This window comes from Schistocerca americana, chromosome 3, assembly GCF_021461395.2.
Source record: "Schistocerca americana isolate TAMUIC-IGC-003095 chromosome 3, iqSchAmer2.1, whole genome shotgun sequence".
NCBI lineage: Eukaryota > Metazoa > Arthropoda > Insecta > Orthoptera > Acrididae > Schistocerca > Schistocerca americana.
This window is the reverse complement of record NC_060121.1, coordinates 976,547,947-976,560,290: the sequence shown is the minus strand read 5'-3', so window position 1 is coordinate 976,560,290 and position 12,344 is coordinate 976,547,947. Positions and strand designations below refer to the sequence as shown.

Genomic DNA, 12,344 nt, shown 5'->3' with positions numbered 1-12,344 from the left:
AAACCTAACTAACCTAAGGGCATCACACACATCCATGCCCGAGGCAGGATTCGAACCTGCGACCGTAGCGGTCACGCGGTTCCAGACTGAAGCGCCTAGAACCGCACGGCCACACCGGCCGGCACTTGCAACAAGGTGTAGCTATCAGGAGACCTAGTTGTACTGTGAAAGAACTTTCCCAAATGGTGAGTCCAATGAAATGCCACCAAAGCAGAGAATTCCCGCTTTCACCTAAATAGTAAATTCGCCGGAACAAAACTCAACGTATAATTTGAAAACACTATACACTTGCAGTACAACACCTAAGTATCTTGGGGTATATCCCCAGATAGACCCCTCTCTTTTAGAAATCACCTATCAAAACCAACTAAAAAACTGGAAACAATACACAACTTCATCCAAAAGATGTGTATTACAACCTGGGGAGCATCGGCATACACCCTACGTTTCTCTGCTCTGAGGCCAGTTTTCTCACGTGCTGATTTTGCTGCCCCAGTTTGTCCATATGCTCAAAAAACAGACGTCTAGCTAAACAACAGCATGAGGATGATTTCTGGTGTCATCAGATCAACACCTACAGAATGGCCACTAGTATTAAGCCACATTCCACCCCGTCAACTACGACGCATAAGTGCTCTCATGAACGAGTAAAAAAAACCTCGGCGACAGTAAAAAATCTACCAGTCCATCAAGATACTGATGACGCAAACCACAACTGACTTTGCTCTAGAGTATTAGAATAAAATAGAAAAGATCCCTGTGAAAGATGAGGTCCACCTTACCAAAATCATGGACGCAGGATTGGACTAGAGAAAAAAAGAAAATACTGCGCCGTGTATCATTCAAGAACAACAGGGATTTGACTTGCCACGCAGAACATGGCCAATGCTAAACAGGGTTAGAACTTAGCATGGGAGATGTGTATATTTTTTTCGGAAACTGCGTAAGTAGCCATGCCTTCTTGTGACTGCGGAGAACCACAGACCGTCGTCAGACACATCACAGAAGAATTCCCCACAAGATCACACTACGGCAAACTTCGTGCTGGCGACTCTATAGAGTGGACAGTTTACATAAATGCTCTAGATGTTTTAGATTTTACTAGGATATATTAGGCTGTGTATTCTATGAACTTATTTATTTTTTCAATGTGTCAAAAGCGATACGATAAATAAATAATGTCACAGAAAGAAATTCAGGTTCTCTCAAATTTGTATGATAAGCTAGGATGAGAATCCTGCGAGAAAAATCGGAAACGTGCTTACTGTCATCGTCACACATCTCGCGTTGTTATGATGAGAAAAGGACGAGAGAGATGTGGGCGCTTAGGGAGGCATATAGACAGTCATTTCTGCCTCGCTCAATACGCAAATCGAAAAGGACTGGAAGCTGTTAATGTTGCTACCAGGTATGTTGGCCACACGCTGTTAGTGGCTTACAGGCTATAGAGGCTGAGGAATATAAATATATTTTTGGAAATACGCGGAAAACTACAAATCAGATTAAAAAAGTTTGGAATGAAAGTTGTTCACATACAGTGACACGGTACTCGATCCCCTGCCCCCCTCCAAGAGGTGTTTAAACACGCATCAGATCAGGATCCCAGGAGGTAGAAAGGATGTTATCCTAAAACCTTCAATAAGAAACCGGTTTTGTAGCAAAAAAGACTTGATTCTCCGAAACACAATTACTTGGTCCACATTTTTGGTGTAATTTCTTTCATATATGATCCTCGACTTCCTTTAGTTAACGCGGATTATTCACTTACCAATAACGCCTATTATGCCTATTCATTTGGCGATTTGTTTCATCAGAGGAAAGTATATGTGAACGAAAATCTACATAGGCTGCTAGTTGTTATTGTATCCAACTGCAAATCTTCAAGCGGTTTTGAAAGCTGTCCCCATGTAGTTCTTATGCAACGATAAGTGATGCCAATCGAATCTGTGCTCAAGCAGTATTTGCAGAACACTTATTTGCGAAATTCCTGAATATAGTGCGATTTGTACAGAAGTAAAGTATTTTTGCTATAAAAGCCGGTTTCACATTAAAGATTTGAAAATAATTGCATTTCTAACCACCTGGGACCATAATCTGACGTGTATTTCTTGAGATGTTACCACTTTTCAACGGCTTTTCACCCATTTTGACTTTAGTCGATTACAGCGCCATCTGTCACGTCACACCCTTGGAGGTGGGGCACGAGGGTCGAGTTTGGAGTCATTGGATGTCACTCTTCGAGACGAACAGCTTGTATTAGAAAATTTTTCTTTTTAATCCTGACCGTGTGCGATTATGTAAACACGTAATGGAGGATGCGTTTGGTGTATTCTACGTGGGTAGACGTTCCACAGTACCTCCAATGTTTGCAGTTCGCCGTTGCCGATGTCTTTCCCCATCCCTGCGAAGAGACGTCTGTTCAAGGGAGTCGCACACACACTGCGACGGCTTGTGAAGCAAGAGACCGACGTTACGCACCTCTGAACTGCTGTGGTACTCCTTATCTGCTGGCGTCACCTACAGTACGAAAATAACGCAATTGATAAAATACGAGTTTAACGGATATAGCAGTCACGAGTGGAGGAATGTGGGGTGTAACTAACAATCTGGCAAGTCAACGGGATAATTTATGGCCCAAAGCACTATGATAACATCTGAGGTCATCAGTCCCCTAGACTTAGAACTAATTAAGCCTAACCAACCTAAGGACATCACACACATCCATGCCCGAGGCGGGATTCGAACCTGCGACCGTAGCAGCAGCGCGCTTCCAGACTGAAGCTCGTAGAACCGCTCGGCCACAGCGGCCGGCGGACGATTTATGGTCATTTGTGTTTTCTTTTAGAAGTTCCTTACGCTGTAACCACAGATGGTTGTGAGCCTAACATTTTCCGAAGAGAGTGTTGGGAGTCGCCTAAAAACTGCATTCAGGCTGGCCAGTGTACTAGCTGACAGTCCCTTTAGTCCGCCACGTGGATTCGACGAGCGTCTCGCTCATCCGCCAGCCTCGTTATAGTCCGTGAGACGAGTGATTGGTAGTGACAGTTCCGGCGGGCAGACGGCGCTGTTGCCGAACGTGGCTCACAGCACGCGGCGCCCTGTCTGCTACACGCATTCTCTAGCAGCAGAAATAAAAGCGACACAAAATACAAGTCGTATTGGCACGCCTGAATTTATTTAAAGTTGATGCTTGAAATATATTAACTCGAAAACTGATAAGAGCTATTTAGTACAAGTATCTAAGATGCTGAAACATAATAAAGTTATTTGTTAAACTTCACAACTGAAATGAAAACTATTTTCGCAAGTTGTTGAACATTAGCAGTTTTGGTTTCCATTGTTAAGTATTAGCATTATTAATTTGTTCTACTACAAGCTACAGAATAATTGGTCAGTGTATTAAGAGTTATAATCTGAAGAAAGTACTCACAATATGATGATCTGGTTGTAGATCGATAGCAAACTCCCTCCTTACATTCCTGAATACGTTGTAGTTACTGTAATGGAAAAACACCACTCACATCACTGTCAGAATCTGATTTGACATTGTCTTCCTCAGCACTACTCGAACTATCACTGCTCTCTCCTAGATGTATAATTAAATTTTCGATGCATTCTTCCACAACCCCTTCGGTTTTGGCCGCCTCTCTGATGGCACTTGCAGTTCTGTTTACAATTTTAGCCCACGTCTCGCTTGTCACTTTATTGATAGCTGCTGGAAGGAGAGTTTCCACTTCAGAGATCGTGAATTTTTTTATTGTTTGCAGCAATGTAACTTTTTATCTGAGCCCACACTCCTTCAATTGCATTGAAGTGACAGTGGTATGGATGAAGCCGAGCGATTTCATGCCCGTGCCTTTTAGCAATCTCGTCAATTACATATGTTGGAAATTGGGGTTTCTTTTGTGCCACAATTTCGAGCAGTTCCGCCTTCCTTAAATCTTCTCTGAAATCTACTTTTCGCCGTTTCAACCACTGAATGATATCGTCTTTTTTTGTTGCCAAGGTTGGTGCCTTATCGTGAACAACGGAATGATAAGGCGCATTGTCCATAACAATCACTGATGGACTTGTCAGATTCGTCATAAGCGATGTCTCGAACCATTCTTGAAATACTACACTGATCATTCCTTCATGGTAATCTCCCGTCTTTTTTGACCGAAACATTTTCAAGCAGTTTGGCACAAAACCTTTAGATGTACCTGCATGTAAGACAATAATACGCCCTCCTTTGCCAACAGGCACTGCCATTGTCCCCTCGGGCGTTCCATCATTCCAGCCTCTACGTAAAGAATGGCTGGCATTGACCCAAGTTTCATCTACCCACACTATACTTTCGAATTCCACACCCATGATCCTGCGCAGAAATCTGCACCGCCATGCAACTACGTCTGTCCTTTCCATTAATATTTTGCGTCCGTTAAACCGTGAATAACTGAAGCCTATGTCTTTCAACACTGTACGCAATGAAAATTTGCTCCCTTTAAAAAGATCGTCTTTCTGAAGCGACACCAGTAATTTAGATAGAGTGGGATGTTCCTTTCTCTTATAATAGCTGTATATATGACGACGAATAGCGTCTTTCTGAAAATCGTCCAAAGCTGTCACCTGCTTATTTCTCGGTCGCTTCTTTCCTGGTGTGTGCAGCTTTGTTGTGCCACTCTCGTCACAATCTACACTATACTGTTCTTTCCCTATCTTTACAACAGTGTTCTTACTTATTTTCAATGCTGCTGCAGTTCTCTTCACAACCTGAACAACAGGAATTAAGGGCCCACCTTTGTCCTTTTCTTTCTCAAAGTAATCCCTCACAGAGCACACGAATTCACGGGCCTGGGTGTGTAGCACACTTTTCTTCCTCCGTTTCACTTCTTGTGTTGGGCTGGTACTACCCGCCGCACTAGATATTGTTTACAACGAAACATAAACAAAGAAACACTAAAAACAACAAAAACGAAATAAACTGCGAATTCAACTTCAGACAAACGACGAACGACCGCACCGCCTGCACGCGAGACACTGGTAAGTTTCATAAGCGCGCGCGGCCGGGTTCCAGAGCGGCAACGTGGCCCTTGCTACCCGCTCAAAGTCAGGCCGCCATTGGCTGCCTGCCTGCGGTCGCTAGGCAACGGAAAGACGCTACCGAGCTGTCAATACCAAAGACTCGTCTCCCAGACTATAGGTAGTGTCCTGCGAGATCCTCTACAAGGCATATTGTCGTCCTCAAAACTTACATTGTTGTCTGGGAACAGGAAGCCCATAAATGGCAGCATATAGTCTCCAAGTGGCCGAACATAACCATTTCCAGTCAACGATAAGTTCAGTTTGACCAGAGGACGCACTCCATCCCACGTAAACACAGCCCACACCATTACGGAGCTACCACCAGCCTGCACAGTGTATTCTCGACAACTTGGCTCCATGGCTTCGTAGGGTGTACGGCACACTCGAACCGTACCATCCGCTCTTACCAAACGAAATTGGAACTCATCTGACCAGGCCACGGTTTACAGTCGTCTGGGGTCCAACCGATATGGTCACGCGCCCAGGACAGGCGCTGCAGTCGATGTTGTGCGGTCGTCCGTTGTCATGGCCCAACAACGAAAAATTTCGCCGCACTGTACGTTCTCGTTATGTCCCATATTGATACCTGCCGTTATTTCGTGCCTGTCTGTTGGCACTCACAACTCTGTGCAAACGCAGCATGCCCGAAATTTGCTGCTCTCGGCACACTCTACACACTGTGGATCTCGGAATACTGAATTCCCTAATTATTTCCGAAATGGATCGTCTGAAGCTTCCATTCCAGTGCCAAGTCTGCTAATTCCCGTCGTGCGGCCATACTCACGTCGGAATCCTTTTCACATGAATCATCCGAATACAAATGACAGCTCCACCAAAGCACTGCCCTTTTCTACTTTTCTTACGCGGCACTACCACCGTATATGCATATCACTATCCCATGACTTCCGTCACCTCTGTATACTGTACATTTACATGTTACTTCTACAGTTAAAAATATGAATTACATGTTTTCATCCGTAAGACAATGCCAGACTCCATAAAAGCAGTTCTGCAGCAGGTAGGATGTCACAGATGTTTTAAAGGTACATCATTGGGACAGAGATTTTACATATCTACGTAATTTGTTATACAGTTTTCTTCCTCCACGATATACACTTGATACGCACAACGTGGTGTTGGAAAGACTGGCAAGAAATGTTACTGTTTGACCTGCTACAGCAATCGTGAACAGTTCTATTTTGAGGAAAACTGTATCTTTTCCGCAGCATAGATTTTTAACATGCGTAACTATCTCCAATATATCACCTCAGGAGAAGGTTTAATATTTTTGAATTCTTAAAAAAAGGTTTACGTTGTTTTCTGCTGCTGGCTTCTTTCATTATTCTTACAGTTGCCTTTTTTTCATGAAAGCAGTTTTGGTCTGGTTTACATTCCCTAGAATATGATCCCTTACTTCTGTAATGAATGTACACGAACAAAGTATACATCCCTAACTGTTTGAGCATTAGTGGAGTAGCAAAAAATTCTTCATAAACAGCACGTTTTTGCTACTGGCACTGATGTAATACAACTTTGAATCGTATCTGTGTAGAGCAAAGGCCTCTACGGTACGAAGTAACTGTTAATACAATGTTGTTGTTATGGCCTTCAGTCCAGAGACTGGTTTGATGCAGGTCTCCATGCTACTCAATCCTGCGCAAGCTTCTTCATCTCCCAGTACCTACTGCAACCTACATCCTTCTGAGTCTGCTTAGTGTACTCATATCTTGGTCTCCCTCTACGACTTTTACCCATCACATTGCTTCATTTACTGCATTTTTGTATTTCCTCCTTTCATCAATTAAATTCAATATTTCATCAGTTACCCAAGGATTTCTACTAGCCCTCGTCCTTTTACCTACTCGATCCTCTGCTGCTGCCTTCACTATTCCGTCTCTCAAAGCTTCCCATTCTTCTTCTACTGTATTTCTTTCTCCCATTCTTGTCAATCGTTCCTTAATGCTCTCCTTTAAACTCTCCGTAACCTCTGCTTGTGTCAGCTTATCCATGTCCCATCTCCTTAAATTCTCACCTTTTTGCAGTTTCTTCAGTTTTAATCTACTGTTCACAACCAATAAATTGTGGTCAGAGTTCGCATCTGCCCCTGGAAATGTCTTAAAATTTAAAAGCTGGTTCCTAAATCTCTGTCTTACCATTACACAATCTATCTGAAACCTTCCAGTATGACCAGGCCTCTTCCATGTATTAAGTCCCATAGTGCTCAGAGCCATTAGCCGTCTTCCATGTACACAACATTCTTTCATGATTCTTGAACCAAGTGTTAGCTATGATTAAGTTATGCTCTGTGCAAAATTCTACCAGGCGGCTTCCTCTTTCATTCCCTACCCCCATTCCATATTCACCTACTACGTTTCCTTCTCTTCCTTTTGCTACTATCGAATTCCATTCACCCATGACCATTAAATTTTCGTCTCCCTTCACTATCTGAATAATTTCTTTTATCTTATGATACATTTCATCTATCTCTTCGTCATTCCTATTCTTTTATTCATTATTAAACCTACTCCTGCATTACCTCTATTTGATTTTGTGTTTATAACCCTGTATTCACGTGATCAGAAGTCTTGTACCTCCTGCCACCGAACTTCACTAATTCCCACTATATCTAACTGTAACCTATCGATATCCCTTTTTAAATTTTCAGTCGGAGACAGAATGAGGAAGACACTATAAATGCAAGTCTGTGATTGTTGCACCTGTTGTACGGGCAGTGTGGGGCCTTGCATTGTCATGTTGCAAAAGGACACCCGCTGACAGCAATCCAAGTCGCTTTGATTTGATTGCAGGCCGCAGATGATTTTTTAGGAGATCTGTGTACGATGCACTGGTGACAGTGGTCCCTCTAGGCATGTAATGCTCCAAAATGACGCCTTTTTCGTCCCAAAACAGAGTCAGCATAACCTCCCCTGCCGATGGTTCTGTTCGAAACTTCTTTGGTTTTGGTGATGAGGAATGGCGCCATTCCTTGCTCGCTCTCTTCGTTTCCGGATGATGGAAGTGAACCCAGGTTTCGTCCCCAGTAACGATTATTGTAAGGAAGCCATTACCTTCTCGTTCAAAGCGCCGAAGAAGTTCTTCACAAGCATCAACACGTCGTTCTCTCATTTCAGGAGGCAGCTGCTGGCACTTTGTGAAACTGGAGCACATCATGCACAATGTGGTGTGCTGACCCATGCTGCAATGTCATTCAGTGTCGCTCGGCGGTTTTCCTTCACTATGGGTTCAGCTGCTGCAATGTTCTGTGGGGTCACAACTCGTTGTGCCTGACCTGGACGAAGAGCATCTTCCATTGAAGTCACACCATTTGCGAACTTCCTACTCCATTCATAGACATGCTGCTGTGACAAACATGCATCTCCGTACTGAACCTTCATTCGTCGATGAATTTCAGTAGGTTTCACACCTTCACTATGCAAAAACCGAATAACAGAACGCTGTTCTTCCCTGGTGCAAGTCGCAAGTGGGGGCGGCCATCTTTATACTGATACTGCGACGGTATGTGTGCATCTGCACTATGCTGCCACCTACAGACCATTCTGCACGCTGTTTGTAGCACGCTTACCAACTTACAGGATAACGGCGCGAAATTTCGATTTGTAATTACAAAGTTAAGGTTTTCATTTGACCCACCCTCGTACTTTGTCGTCCATACGGGAGTCTGTGCGATGGCCAACTGACGGTGCGTTTCTACGATTCTCCTTTGTGAACGATTTCTTGAACGTGAAATCTAAAACTTCGGCGTTCGTTTTGCTGTCTTCAATTGCCGCACCAGAATGGTCAACAAAGATCTTTTGCTAAGATGTGACGGTGGTAGTTATTGTATGCTTCGCATATAGATCTTCTCACAGACGCACTAATCTCTGCTAACCTTCGCTTGTCGTCATTTATGCGTTCCCTTTTGAACCGAGAGTGCAACGACCTCTGCTTTCTCAGCATCTACTGAATTTCGTTACTAAATCATGCTGGGTCTCTTCCATGCTTTATCCACTTGCTAGACACATAACTCTCCAGACCACGACTTACAATCTGCTTAAACTTTGCCTATAATTTCTCTACATCCAACTTACTGGAACTAAGTGATGCCAATTCACCGTCTAAGCGAGGCGTTAGTAACTGCTTTATCTGCTCTATCTAATTTAAGAGACAATCTGAGCACCCCGCTTAAAATGTTTACAGATGATGCTGCCATTTACCGTCTCGTAGAATCATCAGGAGATCAGAACCAATTGCAAAACGACATAGCCAAGATATCTGTATGGTGCGAAAAGTGGCAGTTGACTGTAAATAATGCGAAGTGTTAGGTCATTCACTCGAATACTGTAAGTAATTTCGGATACGCGATAAGTCGCACAAATCTAAAGACTGCCAATTGAACTAAATACCTAGATATTACATTTACATAACAGATCTACTAGACAGTTGTCGACACTATGCTTGTGCGGTCTCTTCTGAATGTTATTGCGCGGTATGGGATCTTTACCAGACAGAGGTCGCGGGGGACATCGAAAAATGTCGAAGAAGGGTAGCGAATTAGGCGAGATAGTGATACGGATATGGTACGAGAGTGGTGGTACACATCAAAACAATGGCGTTTTTTCGCTGCCAAATCTCTTCTCTGAATGTATAAATATTTTGTTGACCCCCATATTCATAGGGAAAAATAACTATCGTAATAAAATAAGAGAAATCAGAACTTGCACGGAAAACTTTAAGCGTTCGTTTTTCCCGCGCGCTGTTGGAGAGTGGAACGAAAGAGAAATAGTCTGGAGGTATTTCGACAAACCCTCTGTCAGGCAGGTAAGTGTGAATTGCAGAGAAGTCATGTTGATGTAGATTAATGACGTAACTGATGTGCTATCAAGATAAGCGGGTAGGTAGCAACACCAACAGTGCTGCAGCTAATTAAGGGTACAGTTGTGTAGCGTGATTTCGTGTTTTCAGTCAGTTATAAACAGTCTAGAACTGACTTCGTCAACTGAGAATTGGCAAAAAAGCTGTTTGTATTCTGCAAAAAAATATACAGGGTGGTCCATTGATAATGACCACGCCAAATATCTCACGAAACAAACGTCAAACGAAAAAACTACAAAGAACGAAACTTGTCTAGCTTGAAGGGGGAAACCAGATGGCGCTATGGTTGGCCCACTAGATGGCGCTGCCATAGGTCAAGCGGATATCAACTGCGTATTTTAAATAGGAACCCCCATTTTTTATGACATATTCGTGCAGTACGGAAAGAAATACGAATGTTTTAGTTGGACCACATTTTCCGTTTTGTAATTTAAAAAAAACGCAGTTGATATCCGTTTGACCTATGGCAGCTACATCTAGCGGGCCAACCATAGCGCCATCTGGTTTCCCCCTTCAAGCTAGACAAGTTTCGTTCTTTGTAGTTTTTTCGTTTGACGCTTATTTCGTGAGATATTTGGATGATTGATTGACCTGGCCTTGTAACACTAACCAAAGCGGCCTTGCTGTGCTGGTACTGCGAACGCCTGAAAGCAAGGGGAAACTATAGCCGTAACTTTTCTCGAGGGCATACAGCTTTGCTGTATGATTAAATGATGATGGCGTCCTCTTGGGTAACGTCTAGAGGGTTGGATCCCCTCCTTCGAAAGCGTCAGATTGCAAAGCCTGGGCTACTCTCAGGGTGGAATCTCCGTCTTCGAAGATTGTGTCTGTCCGCCCGCCCGCCCGCCCGCCCGCCCGCCGCTTGCTGCTGTAGCTGTTCGTCCGTCCGTCCGCCTGCTTGCTCGCTGTCCATCGCCGTCGCCGTAACCGCCGCCGCCGCCGCCGCCGCCGCCGCCGCTGCTGTCCGTCCGTCTGTTCGCCGCCGCCGCCGCCGCCGCCGCCTGCTGCCCGTCCGTCTGTCAGTCGCCGTTCGTCCGCAATGAGTGCTCCCACCTCCACTGTCATCTACACCTCCCCCTCCCCCTCTCCCACAGTCACTTCCTGGAGTGCCGCGCCTGGCCTCCCTCCTCACACCTCCCCTCCCCTTCCCTCACTTACCCATCCCCCTATCTCCTCCCCTGCTGTATACCCACACCTCTACACCCTTCCTCCAGCCTCCACACCCTCAACAGCTCCCACTACTACCCCCGCCCTCATGTACGCCTCTGTTGCCGCCTCTGCTGCCGCCCCCCAGGTGGTTGGCTTCCCCTCTCTCACCCACCCCGTCACTTTGTCGTCTGCATCTCCCGCACGCATCGCGTCGCGCCGAGCCACCGTCGCCACCGCTGAACCGGCTGCTTCTCCCGGCGCCTCCACTACGCCACAGGGATCTGCCACCCATCACCTCCCTCTCCTCCCCGTTCCTCTCCCCTCCTCCCAGCCTCCAGTCTCCAAAAAACCCCAAAAGCGCGTCATTTCCGACTCTTCTCCCGCCACTTCCCACAAAAAGTCAACACCACCTCCCCCTCCCCCTGCCGTCTCCACGGACACCACCCCTCCTCCTGCCTCCCATACCTCGGTCCCCACCCTCCACACCTTTGTCTTGTCAACTCCCGATCCTAAGTTCCTCGACGCTCGTACCCTCACCGTGGAGATACGAAAGTACTTACCTGGTGCTCCCATTTCCCGACTCATTCCCCGCAGGGACTCGGTCCTTATCGACTCCCCGTCCCCATCCTTTCACACGGACCTCCTGCGAAAACTCCCACGAGTTATGTTTGGCCCTCACGCCTCTCTGACACCCTTCTTTTCCGCTTCCACTCCTTGTCAGCCCCAGCCTCCCCGTCGCCCCCCCACCTACACCGCTGTGATCACTGAGCTCAGCCCGGTGATCACAGAGGATGAAGTGTTGGCAGAACTGAACTCCCACCAGGACTTGGAAATCCGCTCTGCCCACCGAATCCACAATGCCTCTGGTCCCACCTACCTCATGCGGGTGATCTCTGAGTCCGCCCCATACATTGACCATCTCCTCACCCAGGGTGCCCTGATATACCACTGTCGCTACCCTGTCGAATCCTCCAAATCCCCTCCTCAATCCTACCATTGCCAGCGGTGCCTGATGTACAATGACCACCTGACTCCCAACTGCAAAAACCCCCCCACCTGTCCCCATTGCAAGGCCTCCCACTTTCTTAAGAACTGCCCCAACCTCGCTGCTCCTCCTTCCTGTAATACCTGCAAATGGCCCCCATCCCACCTATTCCCACAAGTGTAAAGCTAAACCCCCTCCAGCCACCTCTGAGCTTACAGTCCCAGTTTCTCCCGTCGATCCCCCTGTTCATCCCAACAATTCCCTCTGTTCACCC

General features: G+C 45.8%; 1 protein-coding gene across 1 annotated transcript in view; it reads right to left on the bottom strand.

Annotated features, from left to right (window-relative positions):
* The window catches only part of LOC124606822 (solute carrier family 22 member 7-like), a 138,346-nt gene extending 135,883 nt beyond the window's left edge, over positions 1-2,463 (bottom strand). Inside the window, exon 1 of the mRNA XM_047138891.1 lies at positions 2,358-2,463. Coding sequence (XP_046994847.1) covers positions 2,358-2,399 — 42 coding nt within the window. The 5' untranslated portion in view covers positions 2,400-2,463. The remainder of the gene's footprint in view (positions 1-2,357) is intronic.
* Between the last annotated feature and the right edge of the window lie 9,881 nt (positions 2,464-12,344).